Source organism: Carassius gibelio, chromosome B16 (assembly GCF_023724105.1).
Source record: "Carassius gibelio isolate Cgi1373 ecotype wild population from Czech Republic chromosome B16, carGib1.2-hapl.c, whole genome shotgun sequence".
Lineage (NCBI taxonomy): Eukaryota > Metazoa > Chordata > Actinopteri > Cypriniformes > Cyprinidae > Carassius > Carassius gibelio.
This window is the reverse complement of record NC_068411.1, coordinates 28,279,324-28,306,546: the sequence shown is the minus strand read 5'-3', so window position 1 is coordinate 28,306,546 and position 27,223 is coordinate 28,279,324. Positions and strand designations below refer to the sequence as shown.

The window sequence follows — 27,223 nt, the reverse complement described above, 5'->3', positions numbered from 1 at the left end:
CAAAGAGGGGAAGAGATGCACCCCGTTTGGCCAGGGGTGTTTTTACACCGCAGACAAGGTTTGAGAAGGAAAAAAATCTTTAAGAAAATATAATTATATTTTCCTTAAGATGTTCTTCCTAACTTCAGGCCTTATTATCTTGTCATATATAACTGTGGTGTTCTGTAAAACCACAAACTTTAAAATACTTTTTTCTTACGGGTGAAGATCAGATTATCATCTCTGTTTTCTCTCAGGTACATCACAGTGTAAGCTTCACAGTGAACATTACTCTCGTAAGCGTAGTCCATATCAACAACAAAAATATATCTTGACTCCATATAGTGGTTATTTTGGAAAAAGGTATTTTGAGCAGTAGGATTATTAAAAAAAATGTGCTAATATAAAATTTAATTAGCCTATATAAAATTGCAAACATCTATCTTTCAGTACTTTTTTACTTAAGTACATACAAAATTGAGTACTTTTGTACTTTCACTTGAGTAAAATTGAAAAAGGAGTACTTTTACTTTTACTGGAGTAATATTTTATTATTCGTATCTGTACTTTTACTCAAGTACTTGATTTGTGTACTTCGTCCACCACTGAACTTATGAGATATAATGGCAAATGCAGTTACGACACAATTCGACTTTTTTATTTTTTCTCATAATTTAGACCTTTATCTAATAATTTTTAGATATGCTGACATAATTTTGACGTTGTAATCTAAGATGTGTGACTTTTTATTGCATCGTTTTGTGTGTGTGTCGCGAAAATAGGTTTACTCATCTCTGTTTTACGTTTGATTTAATTTAATTTGTTTAATTAGTTCTCCAGCTGTATAAATCGTTCTGTCCTCGTTCATCTCTGTCTCTGCTCTTCAATGTCTGTTAAGTGGGACTTTTATTTTGTGTGTTTCTGTTACGTTGTGTTTACAACCTGCACTGCTTCCGACTTCACGCTACCTAAACAAACTTCAGCATGTTTGCACGTCAAATGTGAGTTTATATTTATAAAACGCTAATAAACACAGCTGTAATTTACTTTTTAATTTTAAATCATGATTTATTCAACGTCTTCACACAGTGACTGGCCTCTGTCTTTAGCAGCTTCTGATTTAGAAAAGGCTGGAATGGTTAGTTTAGCTATAGCTGACCCGCTAACGGTTAATACAAAATCAAGTTATAGGAACATTAAATTAAATAAACACATTTTCACTCTTTAAATATATATTTAAAAAAAAACTGTTTAGTTTTTTCTCCTGTTATTTTATATTTACATCTTGAAGACGAAGTGATAGAATCAGGAGGCGATAATTTTTCATTTAACGTTAATGATTATTTCAACATTAAATAAAGACTCATTATAAACAATCTTCTTGAATTTTCTCTTAACTTTCCTAATATTATGGTAACATTTGTTTTATTTTTCTTTAATTTAATGTGCAACTTTAATGTTCTAACTTTAACCCTTTTATGTATGAATTATGAAATCATAAATTTCATACACACACGCATGCATATTTCTTTCTTTAATGATTTCCTACAGAGAAATTATTTATTTATATAATTAATTAATTCTTATTCAATTTTATATATATATATATATATATATATATATATATATATATATATATATATATATATATATATATATAATAAAATGTAAGAAGAATAAAGCATATAATATTAGTATTTAATTCATGATTATTTATTATGTAATTACAAATCATATAATATATAAAAGTAAAAAAAAAATAATTGTTATTATTATCAATAATAATGATTAATTATTTGTAACTAACATGTTTTAATAACATTATATTATGTAGATTATATTATGGCATAGAATTTGTATGCCCAATAAACCCACAAATATATACAATATATGTGTATATATATATAAATTAATCCAAGTATAGGTAAATTAGGTGAGGTGTGTAAGTGCTATATAAATAAGAGTCTTTATGTTCTCAGGTATCTGCACTGAAGTAACCACTTTACTGTCATGTCGAGTGGCTATAAGCCTGATATCCTGTGGTCTCCCCATCACGCAGACCACTATGTGATCTGCGACACTGAACTCAGTCTGTATCGGATCGGACCTGCAGGAAGCTCGGAGACCAAAGCCGGCGCACTTCCGCTCTCAGAGGAGACCGCGGCTACGCTGCTGGCCATCAACTCTGACACCCCGTATATGAAATGTGTGGCCTGGTATCCAAAACAAGAGCCGGAGTGTTTGCTGGCTGTGGGACAGGCCAACGGCCGAGTCGTCCTGACCAGTCTGGGACAGGGCCACAACTCCAAATGTAAGGACCTGGTGGGTAAAGAGTTTGTTCCCAAGCATGCCCGACAATGCAACACACTTGCGTGGAACCCAGTGGACAGTAACTGGCTGGCGGCTGGTTTGGACAAACACCGGGCTGATTTTTCCGTTCTCATATGGGACATAAGTAGTAAGTTTTCCCCCGAATCGGTTCCTACTGAGAAGGTTCGTCTGTCTGGAGACGTGGACTCTGGGTTGGTGGTGACCAAACCGCTGTATGAGCTCGGACAGAACGATGCATGTCTCTCTCTTTGTTGGCTCCCTCGTGATCATCAAAAGTTACTTTTGGCCGGGATGCACCGAAATCTGGCCATCTTTGACCTGCGCAACACCAGCCAGAAGACGTTTGTGAACACCAAAGCCATTCAGGGAGTAACAGTGGATCCTCACTTTCAGGATCGCATCGCGTCCTTCTTCGAAGGCCAGGTGGCCATCTGGGATCTACGCAAATTTGAAAAGCCAGTCTTCACATTAACCGAGCAGTCAAAACCTTTGACTAAAGTGGCGTGGTGTCCCACTCGCATGGGCCTGCTGGCCACGCTCACGCGCGACAGCAACATCATCCGGCTGTATGACATGCAGCACACACCCATGCCGTTCGGCGACGAGGTGGAGCCCACCATCATCGAGCGCAGCATCCAGCCCTGCAGCGAGAGCATCGTCAGCAGCTTCGCCTGGCATCCGTCCGCCCAGAACCGCATGGTGGTGGTGTCGCCCAGCCGGGTCATGAACGACTTCACGGTCTTCGAGCGCATATCGCTGGCCTGGAGCTCCACCACGGCGCTGATGTGGGCGTGTGGGCGGCATCTGTACGAGTGCACAGAGGACGCCGGTCAGGGGGCGGCCGCTGCTGAGAAGGACATCGCCACTAAGATGAGGGAGCGAGCGCAGTCACGTTATGGCCATGACACCGTGCAGGTGTGGAGGAACCATGTGCTGGCCGGAGATGACGACCCGCAGCTGAGGTCGCTCTGGTACACGCTCCATTATATCCTTCACTACAGGAGATGATTGAACCTTTCAAAGCACAAGTTATTGTTGAAGGTTTACCTAAAATCCAAACTATTAATTGTTGCTGCAGGATGTTTTGCTGTTTACTTGACTCATGATTTATTATTATTATTATTATTATTATTGTTATTATATATTTTTTAATTTAAGACTTTTGATTAAATATAATAATACAACATAATTATTACTACCATATATAATCATTAATAGGTCATAATATACATTGTATTGGATTATTAATTAATAATAATTGTAATAATAATATAATAAGTTCAATTTTTCATTAGTAGTAATAGGAGTATATGGTTTGTTTTAAGATATGACCTTTGAATAGTAATAATTAAAACAATAACATACAATAATTGTATATTATATAATATAAATGTATAAAATTGATATTAACTTTTTAATAGACATTTATAATAAAAGTAATAATATAAATATTAAATATATATATATATATATATATATATATATATATATATATATAATATTAATATTTTTTCTTTATAATTTTTACTAGTTTAGCATAAAGTCTGGTCTGCTTTACATCTCTACATTAGAAAATTGCATACGTTTTTTTTTTTTATTTCACAATTTTTTTAAATAGTCTGTGGCATCTGACTTTGTCAACTACACATTGTTAAACAAAAATATATCAGCTGTAACAGCTTATTTAACATGAATTTATTTTGAGGAACGTTCAAAATTCTTATTATGTGCTATTAATTAATGACTGGAGTGATAATTTCATTGTCATGTTGTCATGTTTATTTGGTATTATTCTATTTGATATCTCTGTATTTCCTATGCAAGTTTTACTTATGAAACAGTACACTGAAAATGTGGAGCAGAAGCAACAGAGCAATAAACAGTCACTCCTTTACTCCGGCATCAAAAACATCGTCAAGTCCAGCTCTGGTAAGTGCAAACAGCACAATATCTGTTCTGATCACATTTTCAATGAACATGATGATTGTTGTTCAGTAGAAGTATTTCTCATAGATATCTGCTAAATGCCTCAGTCAGCCTGATGGTATCTGTCACTGGAGGCCCTCTAAAGACATGTCTCTCTCTCAGGCACTACAGAGACCCGGCGCTGCTGGTCAGGTTCAGACAGACAGACCGATGTACTGCGGTACCACAGCGAGGAACGCAGTCTGGCTCTGCAGCTGTGTGGCTGGATCAGTCGAGGGCCCGACATCGATGTGGAGCCCTTCCTGAAGTCTCTAGAGCAGGAGGGCGAGTGGGAGAGAGCTGCTGCTGTCGCTCTCTTTAACCTGGACATCCGACGGGCCATTCAGATTCTTAACAAAGGAGCTTCAGCAGAGAAAGGTACAGGACTGGACTGGAGGGACACTCGACAGCCAGTGACAGTGACTAGAAAACTCACAAAACATGGTCAATGCCCACCCCCCAAATAAAGGAATAATATTTTACAGCAAAAACAATTACATAATTTTTATGCCAGTTAACCACACTTTCCTCCAAAGTTCCTGTACTGCAAAAAAAAACAAAAAAAACATATTATGCATTAAAAATCTAATTTATATTTAAATATATAACATCTGATATAAAGGACATAGTGTTTATTTATTTGTATTTATTAGATTTAGTTAATTTAATTTTAGTTATTTTAGTACTTTAACTTGAACTAAAAAAAATAATATATATATATATATATATATATATATATATATATATATATATATATATATATATATATATATTTTTTTTTTTTTTTGCATTTTTGTGCATTTTTTCTTGTTTTAGTTTTAATTCATGATAATTACCCTGATATAAAATATAAATTTCTATTTCTATCGCTTCTTAATTTAGGTAAAAATGTTTCCTGGATATGTGAATGCCATGTCCAAATGTTTTAAACTACTGCCAAACATTTATTAAGCATATGATGGCCAGTATTATAAATGTGTGTTACTTTGCTACTGTTTTTACTTCTTTAATGTTGACCATAAAAGTTCGTTCTGTAAATGTTTCAAAATATGATGCATACTAAAAAGATGCATAACTAGATATATAATAAACATCCACAGAATGAATTGATGAAAATAAACCCTGATATGTGCACATGAAATAAATCACCTCTATTGGCTGATAAAGATATAAAATGTATCTCTAGCAGGGAGTTATTTAAATTGGAAATGACATGAAAAATTTTGAATAGCTTATTTATATAGGGGATAGATGTTCATGTTCCTCAAGGGGATTTACAGGAACTCCTGTCCTCGGATGAATGTAAGAAGCACTGTGTGAAATCCAGGCTAGACAGCCATCAGCTGCCTGTTTACAATCAAAAGTGATCCTTATATACTGACAAAATGATAAAAGTGTTGCTCACATTACACAATGACAGCTGTTTAATACTAAATTCCCTAAAGCCATGGATGCATACGGCATATGGAGCTGTTTCCTTATCGTTCAGAATTGCCCGTTGTTTTGTGTTTTAAGCATAATTTTGTTTGGCTTTGGGAAACAGATCTAATCTTTTATATTATTTATAAAGCGTGTGTTTTTTTACACCTATTGCCATAAGGTGTTTGTCTCTGCATTGTGTTTTGTTTGCACTCATCCAAACAGCATATATTGTTCTTTCTTCCTTTGAACACAAAAGGATCTATCTATCTATCTATCTATCTATCTATCTATCTATCTATCTATCTATCTATCTATCTATCTATCTATCTATCTATCTATCTATCTATATCCATCCATCCATCCATCCATATTTTTATTATATTTTATATTTTCAGACACACACACACACACACACACACACACACACACTCATATATATTAATTGAACTTCAATTTTAGTTTTTTCATATTTTTTTAACATATTTTGTGTAGTTGTTTTTTTATTTATTTGTTAGTTTTAGTTTTAGTACTTCAAGTAAACAACATTTATTTATTTTTAGTTCAGTTCATGTTTATTTTATTTTAAGTACCAGAAATGTTTTGTTTTAGTTTTAGTTAACTATAATAACCTTGATCTTGAAAATGTGCGAATGCAAATCTTGTTTTGCGTTTCCTTGATGTGGTGCTCAGGTGATCTGAACCTGAACGTGGTGGCCATGGCTCTGTCGGGATACACTGATGAGAAGAACTCCCTGTGGAGAGAGATGTGCAGCTCTCTCAGACTCCAGCTGAAGAAGCCGTATCTGTGTATCATGTTTGCCTTCCTCACCAGTGAACCTGGCGCCTTTGATGCCGTCTTGGTAGGTCAATAAAAAAAAACGAATCAGAGTATAGTGATTAAAAGAATATTCAGTATTGCACCAAAATTTTTGCTTTTGCTGTATATTAAGGTTAGTTTTTTTATAAAAGTGTGTTTTGTGTTTTCTAGTATGAGAGTCGTGTGGCTGTCAGGGACAGGGTGGCATTTGCGTGTATGTTTCTAAATGACACTCAGGTAAGACTCGCTCACCCCTGAGTTTATCTCATCGTGCACTACTGTGTATATAATACACTGTCATTTTTCCTCCCTTAAGTTGCCTCGTTACATAGACAAGCTGACCAATGAGATGAAGGAGGCTGGTAATCTGGAGGGCATCCTGCTGACAGGACTGACGAAAGACGGAGTGGATCTCATGGAGAGTTATGTGGACCGAACCGGAGACGTGCAGACGGCCAGTTTCTGCATGCTCAAAGTAAGTGAATGTCCAGAAATAGAACAATACGTGATAAATACTGATACATAAGAGACTGATCAGCTCTCGGATGGATGGATGTTTGGGGTCAGTTCATTTTTTATGCTTTTGAAAGACATCTCTTATGCTCACTAAAGCTGCATTTATTTGACCAAAATACAGTAATATTGTGAAATAATATTACATGAAAAAAAAAAACTGTTTTGTATTTGATTGTATTTTAAAATGCAGTTACTCATACTGAAAACAAAGTATAACCTGAATGCACTGTAAGTCGTTTGGATAAAAGCATCTGTTAAATGCATAAATGTAAATGTGAATCCTGTGATCAAAACTGTGATGGATTTTCAGCATCATTACTCCAATCTTTAGTGTCTAGTGTCTTTTATTAATTTCTGTCAGAGCAATCTTACCCTAAATTTGACAGTAGTGTATATTACAGAAGCAGTAATATATGAAAAGGTAAAAGCAAACAAATTAAGATGTTCATTAGATGGATGTATAAGATGAATCTAATTGTTGTACATTTATGCATTTAGCACACTCTTTCATCCAAAGCGACTTAAAAAAGACAAGCAAAAGCTGAGTCAACATATATTTGTAATATACATCGGTAGGTTTATTAGACAACTAGACTAGAAAGCAAGCTAGAGAAGAGAAATGCAAAGAAGGCAAAGAAGCGTGACTGAGTGTTGTTAAACCAAGAAAACTCCTGTGGATTGAGGTCTACCTCACAATTTTCAGATGAGTGTGTTAATGTAGATTTATGTGGTGTTTGTGATGACAGGGCACCCCAGGAGAGGTGCTGAAGGACCCTCGGGTGCAGTGCTGGATCGAGAACTATCGCAACCTGTTGGACGCCTGGAGGTTTTGGCATAAACGGGCTGAATTTGACATTCATAGGAGCAAATTGGATCCCAGCTCAAAACCGCTTGCACAGGCAAGAATCAAGTTGTTGTTTTTATTTCTGGCAGTTGTTATGTATTGGTTACAGATGCATGATATAATCACTGACACATCTGTATCGTTCAGTATTAGTGATTTTAATTTATTGATCTGATTGGGCAATGTGTGTGTGTGTGTGTGCGTGTGTATAAATATACAGTATTGTTCAAAATAATAGCAGTACAATGTGACTAACCAGAATAATCAAGGTTTTTCGTATATTTTTTTATTGCTACGTGGCAAACAAGTTACCAGTAGGTTCAGTAGATTCTCAGAAAACAAATGAGACCCAGCATTCATGATATGCACGCTCTTAAGGCTGTGCAATTGGGCAATTAGTTGAATTAGTTGAAAGGGGTGTGTTCAAAAAAATAGCAGTGTGGCATTCAATCACTGAGGTCATCAATTTTGTGAAGAAACAGGTGTGAATCAGGTGGCCCCTATTTAAGGATGAAGCCAACACTTGTTGAACATGCATTTGAAAGCTGAGGAAAATGGGTCGTTCAAGACATTGTTCAGAAGAACAGCGTACTTTGATTAAAAAGTTGATTAGAGAGGGGAAAACCTATAAAGAGGTGCAAAAAATGATAGGCTGTTCAGCTAAAATGATCTCCAATGCCTTAAAATGGAGAGCAAAACCAGAGAGACGTGGAAGAAAACGGAAGACAACCATCAAAATGGATCGAAGAATAACCAGAATGGCAAAGGCTCAGCCAATGATCACCTCCAGGATGATCAAAGACAGTCTGGAGTTACCTGTAAGTACTGTGACAGTTAGAAGACGTCTGTGTGAAGCTAATCTATTTTCAAGAATCCCCCGCAAAGTCCCTCTGTTAAAAAAAAGGCATGTGCAGAAGAGGTTACAATTTGCCAAAGAACACATCAACTGGCCTAAAGAGAAATGGAGGAACATTTTGTGGACTGATGAGAGTAAAATTGTTCTTTTTGGGTCCAAGGGCCACAGGCAGTTTGTGAGACGACCCCCAAACTCTGAATTCAAGCCACAGTACACAGTGAAGACAGTGAAGCATGGAGGTGCAAGCATCATGATATGGGCATGTTTCTCCTACTATGGTGTTGGGCCTATTTATCGTATACCAGGGATCATGGATCAGTTTGCATATGTTAAAATACTTGAAGAGGTCATGTTGCCCTATGCTGAAGAGGACTTGCCCTTGAAATGGTTGTTTCAACAAGACAATGACCCAAAACACACTAGTAAACGGGCAAAGTCTTGGTTCCAAACCAACAAAATTAATGTTATGGAGTGGCCAGCCCAATCTCCAGACCTTAATCCAATTGAGAACTTGTGGGGTGATATCAAAAATGCTGTTTCTGAAGCAAAACCAAGAAATGTGAATGAATTGTGGAATGTTGTTAAAGAATCATGGAGTGGAATAACAGCTGAGAGGTGCCACAAGTTGGTTGACTCCATGCCACACAGATGTCAAGCAGTTTTAAAAAACTGTGGTCATACAACTAAATATTAGTTTAGTGATTCACAGGATTGCTAAATCCCAGAAAAAAAAAATGTTTGTACAAAATAGTTTTGAGTTTGTACAGTCAAAGGTAGACACTGCTATTTTTTTGAACACACCCCTTTCAACTAATTGCCCAATTGCACAGCCTTAAGAGCGTGCATATCATGAATGCTGGGTCTTGTTTGTTTTCTGACAATCTACTGAACCTACTGGTAACTTGTTTGCCACGTAGCAATAAAAAATATACTAAAAACCTTGATTATTCTGGTTAGTCACATTGTACTGCTATTATTTTGAACAATACTGTATATGCTAGTTTTTCTTAAATATTGCAAATACTGTAACAATACTGTATATTGATTGAGATAGATTGAGATTGCATCCCTAGCTTGAATATTTAGGTAAAATATGAATTAACATAACTTTTGAAACCTAATCTTAAATTTTTATGATGGCTATTTCTGATTTCTTCTATTTTTGTAATAACAGTAAAATTGTGAAAGTAAATATTAATTATAAATATTATAAACAATGTTTTTATATATATATATATATATATATATATATATATATATATATATATATATATATATATATATATATATATATATATATATATATATATATATATATATATATAATATTTCAGTGATTTATAATATTTATAATAATGTTTATATTTATTGGTGCATCCCTAGCTTTGATGTTTAGTTAATCTGTTTCATGAATTTATATAATTCTTTGTACCATACATATGGGAACATTTTGTTTTTATGTAGTTTTTGATGATTTTTCTTCTTTAATCTGGTTGCTTATCATATGCTCTGTGCAGGTGTTTGTGAGCTGTAACTTCTGTGGAAAGTCTATATCATACAGCTGCTCAGCGATGCCTCATCAGGGCCGTGGATTCAGTCAGTACGGGGTCAGCGGTTCACCCACCAAGTCAAAGGTCACCAGTTGCCCTGGCTGTCGTAAACCACTTCCACGCTGTGCCCTCTGCTTAATGAACATGGGCACCCCTGTGTCCAGCTGCCCAGGTAACAGACGATCATTTCAAGTTTTTCTTGATATATGATACCATAATTTCAACATGTTCCGTTCACTGTCAGACTCATCTCATCCATCTTATCAGGCACAGGAAAAGCTGATGAAAAAGCCGATCTCACACGAGACAAAAAACTCGCACAGTTTAATAACTGGTTCACCTGGTGTCACAACTGCCGGCACGGTGGTCACGCGGGTCACATGCTCAGCTGGTTTAGGTAAGAGTCATACTCCCCCCGTATTGTGCCATTTATTTGATGACCTTATAAATCCAAATACACTAATGTATCCAATAGCCAAATATACATTATATGGGTCAAACGTGCCAAAATGCCAAATTTATGCCAAAAATCATTAGGATATTAAGTAAACTGCAAATGTTAATATTAACTTAATTTTTGATTAGCATTATGCATTGCTAAGAACTTAATTTGCACAATTTTAAAGGTTTAGAATTAGAATTAGAATTTTTTTTCTAATTTTGGATTTTAAATGGATTCCTGATATTCAAATAGTTGTATTACGGCCAAATATTGTCCGATCCTAATAAACCATACATCCATACAAGCTTGTTGTATAAATCTCATTTTTGAAAAATTTACACTTAAGATTAGTTTTGTGGTCCAGGGTCACAAATACTTTTTTAGTTAATACTTTTAATTCAAAATGACAGTAAAGACATTTATAATGATACAAAAGATTTCTATTCCAAATAAATTATTTTGAACATTCTGTTTATCAAAGCATGCTGAAGAAAAAAAAAAAAAATCACAATTTCCACAAAAAGAATTATGCAAAATATTAGTTTCTTCATCAGCAAATCAGCATATTAGAATGATCTCTGAAGCATCATGTGACACTGACGACTGGAGTAATGATGCTGAAAATTCAGCTGCGGATCACATTAATAAATGGCATTTTAAAATACATTTGAATATTGTAATAATATTTCACAATATTACTGTTTTTACTGTATTTTTAACCAATGTAAAAGTAGCCTTGATGAACATAAAAGACGTCTTTCAAAAATGTTACAAAATCTTTCCAACCCCAATCCTTTGAACTGTAGTGTATAGTTTAAACTATAACATTTTAAGTGCAATTATATTGTCTTTTCTTTCAGAGATCACAGTGAGTGTCCTGTTTCGGCCTGCACCTGTAAATGCATGCAGCTGGACACCACAGGCAACCTGGTGCCTTCTGATAGTGTATAAAGGCCTTTCTGACCTAAACCTCACACATTACTACAACATTAGTACTGTAAGTGATGATGGCAAAGTTAAAGACGAGCATATGTGTCTTTTCTGAAGTGATCTGCACACCTCACTGCTATTGAGGTTGATGACAGGTGCTCTATTGTCACAGGAACTAAAGCGGTTAAATTGTTAGGATTATGTTACCCATGATTAACTCACTAGCCCACCCACGGACTGTTGTGTTTTCTCAGACATCTGACCTTCTCAAGAGACAATCCATGTGAATGTCTGACCTATGCATTTCTGGTCCAGTATCTGGAGGTTCTATGAATAAAACTATTTCAGTACCACCTTTAGAGACAGGGAAAGAGATACCACAGTAATTTAACCTGAGGAGTTTGAATGCATGTAAGAAATGTTTTGTTTATAATCTTAAAAAGTGCTTTAACACGGTCCATAACTACTTCCACTACTTGCCTTTGAGTTTAGCAATTTATATTGTTTTATTATTCTGTATTTATTGCATTTTACTCCATATACCACACTGGACCTCAGTCAGCTGTTGAAAATTTGATTTGTTAGAGATCCATAATTCAGGTCAAATGATCTTCAATGGAAAGTAGTAAAGTGTCTATTCAGTTTGTTTTAAAAATTGCTTTTAACAAATAACACAAAGTGATTTTTGTTTTTAAGGATGGTTTAACATTATTTCTGTTTTTTGGATCCAAAGGTTAATGCTGTTTTGTAATGCGTACCTTAATATATAGCACAATCAATGCAACAACTTAACTTTCTAACTATTTATATGATTTTGTCTTTATTTTTTGAAAAGCAAAAAGATCTTGCATCGATTATTAATGTTATTAAAAAAAAATTTGAAGGAGTTTTGAATGCAGTATTTTATTTATGCAACTAAATAATGATTTTATAGTGTAATGTTTTCATAGTATGATAATTTTTTGTTTGTTTCAGTTAGATTAATACAGATTATTACCGACTGTTCAATTCAAGTTTCAAGTCTTTACTTATTGTATATAAAAAAAGCAAAAGGAGTACAAGTGTGTCTGAGTCACAGTTCACCCAGAAAAGTCTATTTTAGACCTATATTTTAGGACTATAATTTTTTTGTTTTTTTTTTTCCATTATGACATTTTCATGACAATGAAGCCATTAAGTTTGCAGTCCTTAGACCAGAAAGACCCATTAGCATTTTGGAGAAATGGGTTCTCTTCTGGGACATTTCTAGTGTTTTTCTGCTTAGCTTTTTGGGGATTCATGAGTAATATGGTAAAATATGGTATGTGGTTAACATTACTTGTTGAGACTTTCCCATTTTGTTCTGCAAAATACATTGCAGTCATACATCCAATTCACTTTTGAGCTATGGCTGTAACTATACCTTCAAGATAATTCATATATATATATATAAACCTCCTAAACTTTCTCTGTTCAGAATATGAGACAACATAAAACATTCCACAGCTCTAAGGCAAAATGCTTGTTTTCCACACAAAACTAAACTCCACCCCAGAAGCGATCTCATTGGTTCTTCGTTGTAAGATGGAACGCATAAGCCAATGAGGAACGAGCGTCGCTGCTCTCTGTTCCAATCAGATTCAGCGTGCGAGTTCCTTCTTCCCGCCCACTTCCTTTACTGCTACACATCTGTCAGCGCAGAGAGTTTGGACCTGCTTCTGAACTTTGCGTCCACTTTGATTCAGAGTTTTACTGGGAACGACAGGCTCGTGGGCGCACAGTAGGTTAAGAGGAAGCGAGGTGTAATAATAACTCGGCTTTTCGCATGAACACATTTTCAGTTCTCGTTCTGGAGTTTATTATTGCATCTCGTGCACAAATACACACTAAGTGCAACAGACTTCAGCCTGTCTCTAACAGTGTCCCTCTGAGATGGAGTGATCATCCACGTCATTCTTCTCTTCAAGAAACAGCAGAAGTCCTTCATCATCATCATCATCATCATCACATGCTGAAAACATGAAACAAATCACTAAGCCCACCAGGATCCCATCAGAGAATCACTTTATAACAGCAGGGAGAGGTAAGCTTTATTTTCACAAGTTATGAAAACAGTAAAAGCAACACCTGAATTTGTAAATACATAATGCATTTGTAATTTAAACCTCTTTTAACTTAAATTATTGAGTTTGTTGTTAATTTGCGTAGGCATATAATTCATATTTAACGTGAGCTCGATTGAACTGCATCTCTCACACTGATTCCCCCCAATGTTGTTTATTATAGCCTTAAGTCATTTTTTTATAAGCCCAGTGTCATTTAATACAGATTTACTTACATTCAGAAACATTCAAGAACAGTTTGGTAGAATAGCCAGATCCCGTACAAATAAAATAAGGAATGATTTAAAGTCATTGTATTGTATATTATAGTTAGAGATAACACCCAAACCAAACCTAGACCCACCAAGACCCAGATCCAGTCCAACGGCACATTTCTGTGACCATCGAGAGATCTCAAGACCTTCAGATAAAGACTGCAACTTTGTGTGTGTGTGTGTGTGTGTTAGTGTACGTACAGTATGTTTCTGTAACAAAAACATCAGTTCATTGACTTGTTAAGTTTTATGGCCATGTAAGTTTCTTTCTTTCTTTATTTCTTTCTTTCTTTGTAAGAAAGAACCATACATTGTCATTCAACCATAAAATGTTCAAATATCGTATGAACCACAGACCACTTTATGAACCATTTTGTAAACTATCATATATTTTCTTTTTATTGCACTGCTCCCTGGACTTGATTCTGATTGGTCAATAGTTGCTTTTGACATTTATATCTCATAGTAATTATGCTATACTTCATAATCGAACAATGTCCCAGTCAATTGATTTTCTACATAGCTGTGCAATGTAATGCTAAGCTGCATAAAATATCAATATTCCATGTTCATTTATTTGTTTATTTGACAGGTAGCCGTGTAATAATTAAGATATTATACAATCATATGATCGTTATCACATATAAAATCTAGATTTTATTTAGATATAATGGTTTATTTTTCAGTAATTACCATCTGACCCTTTTCTACAAAAGGGTAACCTTTTGTACAAAAAATTAACTATTAACTTTTAAATTGTTATATATTCCTTCTTTATTGTATAGTACAAAATTTTGTACATGCTGCTTTGCTAATTCTATGTAAAAGAAAAAAAGAAGAAAAAAAGAAAGATTCACATTTACCATTAATACAGAGGCTGCAGCTATTACAACTGGCATGGTTTCTCACTGACATGCCCCAAACTTGGAAACTCAGGGCTTAAAGATAGTTCTCCAGTAATTATGACATGCTGGTAGTGTTCACAGACATTCAACTCATAAATACAGTCTTTCTGACATGACTTGAATGCACCATAACTTCATACTACTTGATGAATTAAACATGCAATGTCATGTGACAACAATGTAGCACATTGTTTTTGGAGACATTTATAATGGCGTTGTGTTTTGCACTACTGTATACAGGTAGTAAGTTGGTATTCCATTTTGAACATGGCCATCTACTCGGGTTTCATTGTGTAACCAATTGTTCACAAGTGTTTAATTGTGCAAGATCAGCAAATTATTTCCAAAACACGGTCTTGACAGTCATTCACATTTTTACATCCCGTTCTTATATGAGTAAAATACTACTGTCTAAATGGTTCTGGCCAGGCAGGCTGTAACTATTCAGTCGGACAGCTCAGATCTCCCGTCCTCATGGAGTGCCTGATGCTTGTGTAGATTTGCATTTGAAACGCTTCTCCTTCACACAAAGACCTTGCAGCTGCCTCTCTGCAATCTGCAAGTGAATGTAGCATAGCCGTCCCCCAACAAGTGTATTGAGAAAAGGTGTGTGTACTGGGCTGAAAATGTTTCAGAGTTGATGGTTATCATTCAGACCGCTTCAGTGTTCTAGGCCTGAACTGTAACCGGCCGTGCTGCAACACGTCTGATAATGAGTGTCACTTGCTGAGTTGTTTTCTTTCAGTACAATGGTGTAAAACAATGAGAAGAGGGTAAACCGACAGTGCCATTATGTTGGCTCTTTTGCATAGGCTTTGACATTTGTGTTTGCAGAGCTGGAGCAAAGAGCAAACACTCACAGGAATCACTCTGTGGGCTGCATGCAAGCGAGTTGTTTTGAATTTCAGCTGTTGGTGCATGTGTGTACATGTATGTGGGTTTCACTGTGAGCTGTTTCACTTCGTTTCATTTCCTCCTTGTGTGTCCTCAGAGGGTTACTTTCATGTGAGAACACTCATTTGTAGTCAATTAGTTCATTTCGGTTAATATCTTTACATATACTTTTAGTCATTTAGTAGACACTTTAATCCTAAGTGACCAAAGTTTTAGGCACTTGTGTAAAAATGCTGTAAAGTGAAGATGTTGTCAAAAATAATGCCATAAATCGATTTTATTAATTATTACCTTCTATTAACTTAATTAAATTAAATCAACAATTGGTGTGACCACACTACGCATTAAAAAAGCTTTTGTCCTAGTAGCTTTGCAGGTAGGTTTCTTGAAGTGTCTTGGAGACATTGCCACAGTTCTTCTGAATTGAGTCTGTCTCAGTTTGTTCTGTTTCTTCATGTTATTCCAGACAGATCTCTGTGTTGCGATCAGATCTCTTGTCAAACTCCTTGTGCAAACAAAAATCTCACTGGATTATTAGAATTAAGGGCAAAAATAATGTTTGGAAATGGAAACTGATATTTACTACTGACACACTACAGCAAAACATATATATATATATATATATATATGCATGAACACGTTTAATCAAAAAAGTTGTATTCTAGTGTATTCTACATTGCAATGGTTCATTATATTATATTGTGTTTATTATATTATATTAATTTATTGTTTTATTTATAACATATTATATATGTATATACAGTGGGGCTCGAAAGTTTGGGCACCCTTTGCTGAATCTGTGAAAATGCGAGTAATTTTCAAAAAATAAGAGAGATCATACTAAATGCATGTTATATTTTATTTAGTACTGTCCTGAGTAAGATATTGTACATAAAAGATATTAACATTTAGTCCACAAGACAAAAAAAAAAACATTCACTGATGCTCCAGAAGGAAACAAGATGCATTAAGAGCTGGGGGGTGAAAACTTTTGAACACGATGAAGATGGCCAAATTTGTCTTATTTTGTTGAAATAAAAATTTTTCCCATTTAGTTCTGCCCTTCGTAAGCAACAGAAGATACTTGTATGTTTCCCGGTACACAAATTAAGTACAATTTACCTTGATCTTCAAATTCCAAAAGTTTTCACCCCTCCGCTCTTAATGCATCTTGTTTCCTTCTTGAGCATCAGTGAATGTTTGAATCTTTTTAAATGGTTGTGTTTGAGTCCCTCAAATGTCCTCAGTGTGATAAGGTGCATCTCAAAATCATAAAGTCCCTGCTGGAAAGGGTTCAAATATGCAAAGATGCTGGAAAACTGAAGAATCTGCAGGACCTTAAAGATTTTTCTGAAGAACGCTGCTCAGTTTAACTGTTCAGAACAAACAAGGGACTCATGCACAACCATCACAAAACAGAAAGACAGTCGAGGATCATCAGGTAAAAGAACACAGTATTAAGAACCAAGGGCTCCCTAACTTTTGAGGGGGTTATTTTAATAATTTCAGCAATTTTTTTGTCTTGTGGACTAAATGTTAATATCTTTTATGTAAAATATCTTACTCAGGACAGTACTAAATAAAAAATAACATGCATTTACTATGATCTCTCTTATTTTTTTTAAATTACTCGCATTTTCACAGATTCTTCAAGGGGTGCCCAAACTTTCGAGCCCCACTGTATATATATATATATATATATATATATATATATATATATATATATATATATATATATATATATATATATATGTCGTGCATTGTCATGCAAATATATGGAGAGATCAGGCTATCATCAGACTTGAATTAGACCTGTAAGCAAGTGTGTTTTGCATGGTCAAACATTAGTCAAATTTCCATCAGAAAATGTAAACATCAAGTTTCTGTTACTTCCATTCCATCATAAATACAATCTGTTCTTGTTCTGTTTCAGTACCATTATGACAGTACAGGCAAAAGCTCATCAGTTTCCAGTGACACCCACCAACTTCCTCTCTGTCACCGCACTGCAGTAATGTCTCATATCACTGTCCTCTGCATACAGTAGATAATCCAAAACACCTCTTCTTTTCTCGCAAGCTCGATCAGCCAGTCGACAGCCGCCCTCATCGGACAAGCTGCCTGAGCAGTACCTAATTGGACAGTGGCCGCGAGAGCCGTACCGACCCCAGGCATCCTGTATGAGTGATAAAGCCACACAGGTGAGTCAATGTCACATACAGTTTGATTGACACTTCACATAGTAACCCCTAAACTAATCTGATAACTACAGTGTCTGAATATCACTGCATTAGACAACATATCAATCAAGCTGCATCTGCAAACCATTGATATAAGGCCTTTTTGTCAGAACTAACTACACTCAATGACTTACAGTACTAATACTGATGTGTTACAAACACAGAGTGACCAAATAGTCATTTTAAATGTAATTTCTATGGTTTTTGCATTTAAAATCATAGTTTTATGAAATTAATGCTTGAAAAGTGTTTTAATGCAATGAAATTAGATATTGAGACAAATCGGCATGAAATGTTGTTCTCAACCACTTTGCTTTCCATAATCAGAAATGAAATTAAACAGGATATTAAACAAGACAATATGTTGATTGTATCATCAGGAATTTATTTATGAAAAAGTGGGTGTTACATTATAGAATAGAGCCAAGAGAGCTGAAAAATAAGAGGCCAGTGACGTAAATGGAAAAGGAAATTTGTTGCAGAGATGGTGCAGATGATTCAGTTTTTGATGAAAGATTACAAAGACAATGGTGTAATATTTGGAATTGTACTGATGAATCAAATAGAGACATTACACTTAATGTTGGAATGCCACTGATAACAGAACATTATTAAAATATCATTGATACAATGATAACTTTCTCAGAACTAACTGTACTGTTTTCATCATGTTATGTAAGGTAATGTAATTCTAGTATTGCACAAACACAAAATGACCAAAGTGCTTCTTTCTTTAAAATAAATGACTCTTAATTTGACATTTCATATTTTATTGCAATGACATTGTTATTTAGGTAATTCACACACAATGAATCAGCATGAAAAACCAATTTCACTTCCATAATCTGATGTATTTACAAGTTAAATAGAGTATTAAATAAAACACATCAGTTTTATCGATCAGGGATGGATTTATTGATTTATAATGGAGAACGGAAAATTATTAATGTATGTGTATGCATATTATTTACATTTTGTTTTTAAAAGATATTTGCATGTTTTAGAATTGTAAATATTAATTGTGAAAAATAAATATTGTGGAAAACATATTTAAAATATATTGATTTATAGAGGCATTTTCAGTACATTTAATATTTGAAAAGGAAAAGTAAAAAAAAAAAAAAAAAGTTTGAAAAAAGTAACGTTATCCGCTGCAGAGGTGAATCAAATTATATATTTTTTCTTAATATCTAAAATACTGTGCACCAATGAATAAATTTCTTTTTTAATATCTTAAATAATATGCATTAATAAACAAAAAAATTATTTTTGCAATATCTAAAAGAAAAGTGCACTGATAAATAGTTCTCAATAAGACCAGAAATGTCTCTTAAGTAAGTACATTTGATTTGGAGCCAGACAGTGTATACTGAAGGCCGGTTTTTCTCGTTAGCTGAACTGCTTCTGACTGGTCGAAATGTTCATCTGTGTAATGAGGTTTATTCTTACTGGGTTTAGTTTCCTTTATTCATTAGTATCATGAAGTCTTTGAGCACTCTGTGGTTAAGCTCCGCTGAGACCCCCTCGCCTCTCCTGAAACAAAGCCATCACAAAAGGCCGATGTTTTGTGGCAGTCTGCCGTTATAGAAAGCTCTGGCTGGCGTTGTGTGGAGTGAATTCTTTCTGGAGGTGCAGTAGTTTGCACCTGTCGCTCTGTGTGTGTGTGTGTGTGTGTGTAGGTGTGTGCACACACTACCTAAGGCTGGAGAGCACATGGCTGTGTGTCTCTGCACCACCTGGCGCTCTCCGACAGCTCTTTGTGTGCCTGCACTGAGCTGCCTGCAGTGAGATCCATACATATGCTAATGTCTGATCCGGCTCGCGGAGGCCTCGTGCTCCCGGAGCGGCCTAGAATGTCAAAATCAGCCCGTTTCTCTCAACTTCTCTCTTCATGCCGCAGAAGCACGCCGTGGCTCTTTGTTGACAGCAACAGCTTTTGCCATTGTTTAACGTGCTTGGCGAATTAATGATTGGTGTTTAAAAACTTCTGTTGGATTGTTTTCTTCAGTCAACATCAAATCAGAATTGACCCGGTTTACTTCCTTAAAGGGATAGTTCACCCAAAAATGTTCACAAATTTGTAAAAAAGATTTGCGTCTCTATACTTATAAAAGTATATTTTCAAATACTACTTTCAGGTAATATTACGAACAGGGCTTCAGTTCACCCTTCTATAAACTAAGGCCTTAAAAGTGGAGCAAAAAGTCTTAAATTCATAAAGACATGGCATTAAATGTTGCATACAAATATGAATATCTTACTCAGTATTTTGGCTTGGTTTTCTAATACAAATATCTAAACATTTTTAAAACAAGATACATTTACATGCAAATTGAATATACTGTATGAATCTTCACTTTAGTTTGTTTTTTGATAAACTGAACAACATTAGGTGACAATCAAATATCTGTCAATGGGATAAGAAAAAAATTTTCTGAGCCCATTGGCAGATTTTTGTTCATATTTAAATCATAATGTTAATATTAATCATTTTCTCTTAAAACAAAACTTATGTCAGTTTGCTTCTCAAGTAAATGTATAATAATTTAAGAATCTTTAGACATTTGCACTAGAAAAACGAAGAATTTTATTTATCTATAATTTTAAGTGTAATCATAAGGTACAGTAAAAGTTATTTGCACTGGGAATGTATATATATATATATATGTGTGTGTGTGTGTGTGTGTATTAAATACATGACATTGCATTCCATATTCCATTGTATACTGGAGTAATGGCTAATGGAAATTCAGCTTTGCATCATAGAAATCCATTTTATTTTAAAGAGTTTTAAAATAGAAACCATTATTTTATATTGTATTAACATTTTGCATTACTGTTTTGTAAACAGAACATGCAGTTTTTATTATTAAGGGAAAACAAAATCCAAAACTACATGTCTCTGTGTGAAAAAGTGTTTGCACCCTAAACCTAATAACTGCTTGGGCCACCCTTAGAAGCAACAACTGCAATCAAATGTTTGTGATTACCTGCAATGAGTCTGTTACAGCGCTCTGTGGAGGAATTTTGGTCCTCTCATCAATGCAGAATTGTTGTAATTCAGCCACATTGGAGGGTTTTCGAGCATGAACCACCTTTTTAAAGTGGTCATATAATGCTACATGCACTTTTACAAGTTGTTTGAAATTAAATGTGTTTTGGCAGTGTGTGTACACAACAACCTTATAATGATAAAAATCAATAACAAATTTTTTATCTCGTTAAATGTTTTCCCCTTTCTCAAATCGAGCCGTCTGACCATGTGACGTCACACGGTCGTAGGCCCCTTCCACCATTGTTTGATTGACAGCAGCGATTCAGCTCAGGCTGGACTTGTGTCTTACCTCAGACCCCCTGTTTAAAGTAAACAGTCTCTCAGAGAGCAGATGGAAGAGAGAGGCAGGCTCAGCAGAGCTCATTATCATTAAAGGAGAATCCCACAAGCCAGCGTGTTTTGAAAAGAGCTGTTTTTGACTGGGTAAAAAATTAGTTTTTTACACTACCATTGAGAAATTTTAAACAAACTATGATACAGACTTTTCATTAAGACCCTAAAGAATCATATCAGCTTGTGGAAAATGGGCATTATATGACCCCTGTAAGGTCATGCCACAGCATCTCAGTAGGATTCAGGTCAGGACTTTGATTAGGCCACTCCAAAGTCTTCAATTTGTTCTTCTTCAGTCATTCAGAGGTGGACTTGCTGGTGTGTGTTGGATCATTGTCCTGCTTCAGAACCCAAGTTCGCTTCACCTTGAGGTCATGAACAGATGGCCAGACACTCTCCGTCAGGATTTTTTGGTAAACAGCAGAATTCATGGTTCCATTTATCACAGCAAGTCTTCCAGGTCCTGAAGCAGCAAAACAGCCCCAGACCACCACACTACCACCACCATATTTTACTATTGGTATGATGTTAATTTTCTAAATTGTGGTGTTACTTTTACGCCAGACGTAATGGGACACACACCTTCCAAAAAGTTCAACTTTTGTCTCGTCAGTCCATAGAGTAGTTTCCCAAAAGTCTTGGGGATCATCAAGATGTTTTCTGGCAAAACTGAGACGAGCCTTTATAATCTTTTTGCTCAGCAGCAGTTTTCGACCGTTTTTGCTCAGTCTCTTTCTTATGATGGAGTCATGAACACTGACTCTAACTGAGACAAGTGAGGCCTGCAGTTCTCTTGTGATCTCTTGGATGAGTCGTCGCTGTGCTCTTGGGGTAATTTTGGTCGGCCAGCCACTCCTGGGAAGGTTCTCCACTGTTCCATGTTTTTGCCATTTGTGAATAATGGCTCTCACTGTGGTTCACTGGAGTCCCAAAGCTTTAGAAATGGCTTTATAACCTTTTCCAGACTGATAGATCTCAATTACTTTCTTTCTCATTTGTTTCTGAATTTCTTTGGATCTCGGCATGATGTCTAACTTTTGAGGATCTTTTGGTCTACTTCACTTTGTAAGGCAGGTCCTATTTAAGAGATTTCACTGTAACACTGTATATATAAAATACATGACATCGCAATAGTAATTACATTGAAGTTTATTTTAGTTTATTCTTTTCAAAAGTGTACAAAGGTGTACTGTACTTATTTTTCCACACGGTTCATGTCGTTACAAACCAGTATGACTTGCTTTCTTTCTTCTATTTTTTTTATCCATATGTGAAAGCATTTTATAATTGTCTCTTATTACATGTACTAAAACAGTTTTCACATTTCTAAATATTCCTCCACCCTTCACCTTAGAAGTTACTTAGAAGTTTATCAGCTGGCATACCACAAAACAGAAGACATTCAAGACAGCCTGGAAGTTCAAGTTGCAACATGACACGTGCAGGTTCAATCAAAAGCGAGTATCTGGAAAAAGATGCACTTATTTGTGGTGCATATGGTCCATCTTCTGTGGCTGTCTGTAGCTCCGGGTGTTTGTTCATCGTTGTGTTGTGGCCTCGGTCAAAGCGACACACTTGCTGTTTGCCACCCACAAATATCCTGTTGTTTTATGAAAAATGCACATATGTAGGTCACATGACTTCAAGAATATATTCTGTATAAGCCATAACAAGCTAGTCAGCATTTGCATGGTGAATGTGTTATAACCATGTTTTTACCATGTTTATTGCAGACTCCTGGCTTTTGGACTGAGGATGAAGGAGAGGTCAACGTGCACAAACGCTCGGCATCATGGGGCAGCGCTGACCATCTCATAGAGGTGTGCATGAAAATACACATAGACATGAAAAGTGTTTCAAGTGATGGCTGGTAATGTGTTTATAGACATACTTTGGCCGTATAATTAGCCTCTTTTCCCATAACGATCCTCAAACATACCCACACATTATGTCTTGACTTGCCATTATTAGCTCTTGTACACTTGCAAAGTCAGGTTGGGAATCCCAAGCTGTGGCAATATAAACAATGTTTGGTTAGATCCAGCTATTATATTTAGTTACTTGTAGGTCATGTCATCTAGTATACAGCAGTCATCTGGTCTAGGGCTGTAGGGCTTGAGCTTAGATTTTGTGTCACTGTGTTTTTTTCATCCTATCTTTTGCTGATGGTAAAAATGTGATTTCCAGATTGCAAAACTCCGTCAGCAGCTCCAGCGCAGTTTGCAGGGCAGCCGCAGTATCAAGGAGAAAGAAGAAGTGATGCATCTGAATCCGGCCCAGGTACTGTACATCGATTTCCTAGGGTTATACTGTTACTGTATGCAGTCATCTTCAGAATTTAGGGGTTTTGTAATCAGAAAAAGGTTTTACTTTTGAACTGTAGTACTGTGTATAAAAGTTTGGGGTCAGTAAGATTTTTAAAATGATTTTGAAAGTCTCTTATTACTCAGCAAGGTTGCAATTGTTTTAATCATTAATGTGGTAAGACATATGGTGAAATATAACTTGTTTCTTTTTTATATATATATATGTGTTTTATTCCTGTGATGGCATTCAAAGGAATAGCATTTATTTGAAAAAAAAAAAAATGTTTTATGTAAAAAAATGTTTTATATGATAAATATCTTTCTTAAAAAAAATATTATATTGACCCCAAATATTTAAACGATTTGTCAACTGATAGATGTAAAAAAAATTAATTCTATAATTTTTTTAAAAATCTGTTTAAATTATATAAAACATATTTGGATACATTCTAAACATATTTTCGTTGTAACATTTTGTGTTTAAATTTTCCATTAAAATGTAGAAAACAATTTGAATTTGATTTAAAATAATAATATTTTTTTTTAATTAAATATTTAAATATAATATAATATAATATAATATAATATAATAGGTACATTATATATAAGTAGATATAATGCAACATATGCTTTTTGGTCCTTCATATTAGTAAGTCTGGGCACCTCTATGTATATATATGTACTGTGTTTTTTTTTTTTATATATATATAATACAGAAAATTATAATGTATGCAAAACGTCCGATATAAAAAACCATAAAGATCCTAAAAACAATCTTCTTTTTCTTTAAGCAAATCTTTTTATCTTTTGGGGTAAAATTTAAAGCCGATTGTTTTTGTGAGATTAACCTGTAAATATAGTTTTTTTAATAAATTCAGACTTTGACATTAATCAGGTTACTGGTGCTTTTTATTTCTCAGCCAAAGCGGCTGTCTGCATCCTCCTCTAATACGGTCGTTTCCAGACCCGTCATGTGTCGAATGCCCAGCTATGGTGACGGTGTTAACCAGGAGCTGGAGAACGTCTTCATCTGTGAAGACCAGGGGAGAGAGGAGGAGAAGGTACAAACACACACAGGTTTCAGTGAATCATTTCAACCTTGTGAGCCTTGTGTAATTATTTTTGTGTTTGTCCTCCTGGTTCAGGCTTTGGAGGTGCGGGACGGCGGCCGTGCTCCTGTTCCTCCTCTTCATCACACACACAGCGCTGAGACGCAGATCTCCTGCAGTCCCTGTTACTGCTGCTCTCCTGCCGCCGAGGCTGAGAAAGGTAGCGCTCGTTCAGTACCAGTACCAGTGCTGTTGTCATAGTTTGTTTATAAGGGAAGATTTGCTTAACTGAACGCTCGATTGATCCTCTCAGATTACAGGTGTGGTTCACCTCTGCCTCAGTTTTCCAGCTCTCCCAAACCCAACAACAGTTACACGTTTAAGCGTGAGCCTCCTGAGGGCTGCGAGAAAGTCAAAGTGTTTGAAGATCTCATGTAAGTAACATTGTCTGCGTTCTCTGTTCTCATGAAAGGCCTTGCTTTCTGCTTTTTAAAACCATATTTGTAAAATACTCCTCCTGGGTTTTTGGTGCACACATCCAGAGAGCATGCTTTGATATTCTGTTTGCTGCTACAAGGTTTTGCTTGACGTTTGCTGGTTTTGAAGCAGTTTAGCACGCAATTTAAAGCATCATGTTCTTTTTTTGTGGACAATATCATGACTTTTCTAGTCATTTGTAATTTGTAAAAAGGTGTGTATATTTACAGTAATATTACATGTACTATTTATTAGGCATTTGCTAAAAAAATAACTGTTATTGTGTATTGATTTGATTTATATACATGATGCATGTATAAATATCCCAATATAGAGTTACAAATTAATAACAAACTATGTATTTAAATATACACGTGTGTGTGTGTGTGTGTGTGTGTGTGTATATACACGTATATATAATTATTTATTTATATTATATATGTATATATAAATCGATTACAAATATTTATAAAATGTCATATAGGCCTACTATTAATAGCATTTTTGTTTACTTTTTAGTAGTGATATAATAATATGTCATATATAATAGCATATACTATTAATATCATTTTTGTTTACTTTTTTAACAGTTATAATAGTACTAATAATAGTTATATTAATAGTTGTGTCACATAGAAGAATTTTTACCCACAATACTAATATGCAATACTTGCAAATGTGTTTGTATTTACAGTATTACATATACTTTAATTTTATTAATATTTGCTGTTATGAATTCTATTTTTATTTTATTTTATATTTTGTATTTTGTAAAAATGTTATATATACATACATAAATATCACAAATCTATCAATATCACAAATGTGTGTGTATGCATACATATCTTTATGATATTTTAGTTTTTTATATATGTGAAAAATGCATACTGTATAATATATATATATATATATATATATATATATATATATATATATATATATATATATATATATATATATATATATATATATATATATATAATGTATTGTTTTTTACTATTTTGATAGAGATAATAGCATTAATAATGGCTGTATTAATAGTGACATATATGTAATAGCATGTACTACTTTATGTATACATAATTATTATTGCTTTTATTTCCTTTTAGCACTTGTAGGACACAAGGCTTTCCCATCTTCTCCTGCCCAGACAGAAACAAGGTGAACTTCACTCCCAGCGGCTCGGCCTTCTGTCCGGTGAAGCTGCTGTGTTCCTCTCTTTTCCCGTCAGATGATGCTGCTCGTCCCAGTTCAGGACAGACGTCTGGTTCGTTTACAGAGCTGCGGCCCGTGACGTCTGAACGCTGCAGTATTAGGAAGTGCCTGCTGCTCAGTTAGCCAATCACAGCTCAGATCTCAAACAGCTGACTTTTCTAGGAAATCTTGTACTTGCTAATGGTTGTACAAAAGGACCATTATGTTGAACTTTGTCTTGGGGTTTCATGTAATTCTGCTGGAATGCACAAATCTTTACTTAACCTTGCAGCACATCCTACTAACCAAGTAAAACGCATTAGATATGACAGATAATCAACGGGAACAAATGTGCTTCATTCCTTAACACATAACTCGGGTTTAACTTCCATTAGGGCTGGATGATATAGCTAATTAATTATATTTCAATAGTGGTTTGATGATATATATATATATATATATATATATATATATATATATATATATATATAGATTTTTTTTTTTTTTTTTTTTTCTGTAGAAGAAACATTATTTCACCCCAACAGTCATTGTATTGCCAGCAAAATGATTGCGAATATATTGTGCATATTCAATATGCTGCCCAGCCTTAACGTTCATATGTTTATTGAACAATAAAAATGTGTTTTTAGTCTTTTATTCACGTGACACTGTTATGGTGTATAAATATGACTGCTGGATGCTCATATTAAAGTGACGTAAAATATTTGCATTCATTTCTCTTTTACTTAAACTGCATTTACT

At 34.9% G+C, this 27,223-nt stretch overlaps 2 protein-coding genes across 2 annotated transcripts; both read left to right on the top strand.

The window, feature by feature from the left end:
* Window positions 1-866: 866 nt before the first annotated feature.
* LOC127975268 (GATOR complex protein MIOS) lies at window positions 867-12,538 on the top strand. The gene is made up of 11 exons (XM_052579182.1): window positions 867-980; window positions 1,959-3,295; window positions 4,141-4,239; window positions 4,399-4,653; window positions 6,388-6,557; window positions 6,686-6,751; window positions 6,831-6,989; window positions 7,777-7,929; window positions 10,248-10,452; window positions 10,548-10,677; window positions 11,583-12,538. Exons 2-11 carry the CDS (start codon window positions 1,990-1,992, stop codon window positions 11,671-11,673), a joined length of 2,634 nt encoding a protein of 877 aa, XP_052435142.1. The 5' UTR covers window positions 867-980; window positions 1,959-1,989; the 3' UTR covers window positions 11,674-12,538.
* Window positions 12,539-13,322: 784 nt separating this feature from the next.
* LOC127975345 (glucocorticoid-induced transcript 1 protein-like) lies at window positions 13,323-27,185 on the top strand. The gene is made up of 8 exons (XM_052579347.1): window positions 13,323-13,714; window positions 17,887-18,008; window positions 23,169-23,255; window positions 23,623-23,715; window positions 24,662-24,802; window positions 24,887-25,010; window positions 25,104-25,224; window positions 26,377-27,185. Exons 1-8 carry the CDS (start codon window positions 13,651-13,653, stop codon window positions 26,603-26,605), a joined length of 981 nt encoding a protein of 326 aa, XP_052435307.1. The 5' UTR covers window positions 13,323-13,650; the 3' UTR covers window positions 26,606-27,185.
* The last annotated feature ends 38 nt before the right edge of the window (window positions 27,186-27,223 follow it).

Bases quoted from the DNA above. Each gene is read 5' to 3' on its own strand.
- LOC127975345 (XM_052579347.1), top strand. From the start codon at position 13,651: ATGAAACAAATCACTAAGCCCACCAGGATCCCATCAGAGAATCACTTT. The intron at 23,716-24,661 runs GTACTGTACATC...TTTATTTCTCAG, and splicing joins TGCATCTGAATCCGGCCCAG to CCAAAGCGGCTGTCTGCATC. The intron at 24,803-24,886 runs GTACAAACACAC...CTCCTGGTTCAG, and splicing joins AGGGGAGAGAGGAGGAGAAG to GCTTTGGAGGTGCGGGACGG.
- LOC127975268 (XM_052579182.1), top strand. From the start codon at position 1,990: ATGTCGAGTGGCTATAAGCCTGATATCCTGTGGTCTCCCCATCACGCA. The intron at 3,296-4,140 runs ATATCCTTCACT...TGCAAGTTTTAC, and splicing joins GCTCTGGTACACGCTCCATT to TTATGAAACAGTACACTGAA. The intron at 6,990-7,776 runs GTAAGTGAATGT...TTGTGATGACAG, and splicing joins CCAGTTTCTGCATGCTCAAA to GGCACCCCAGGAGAGGTGCT.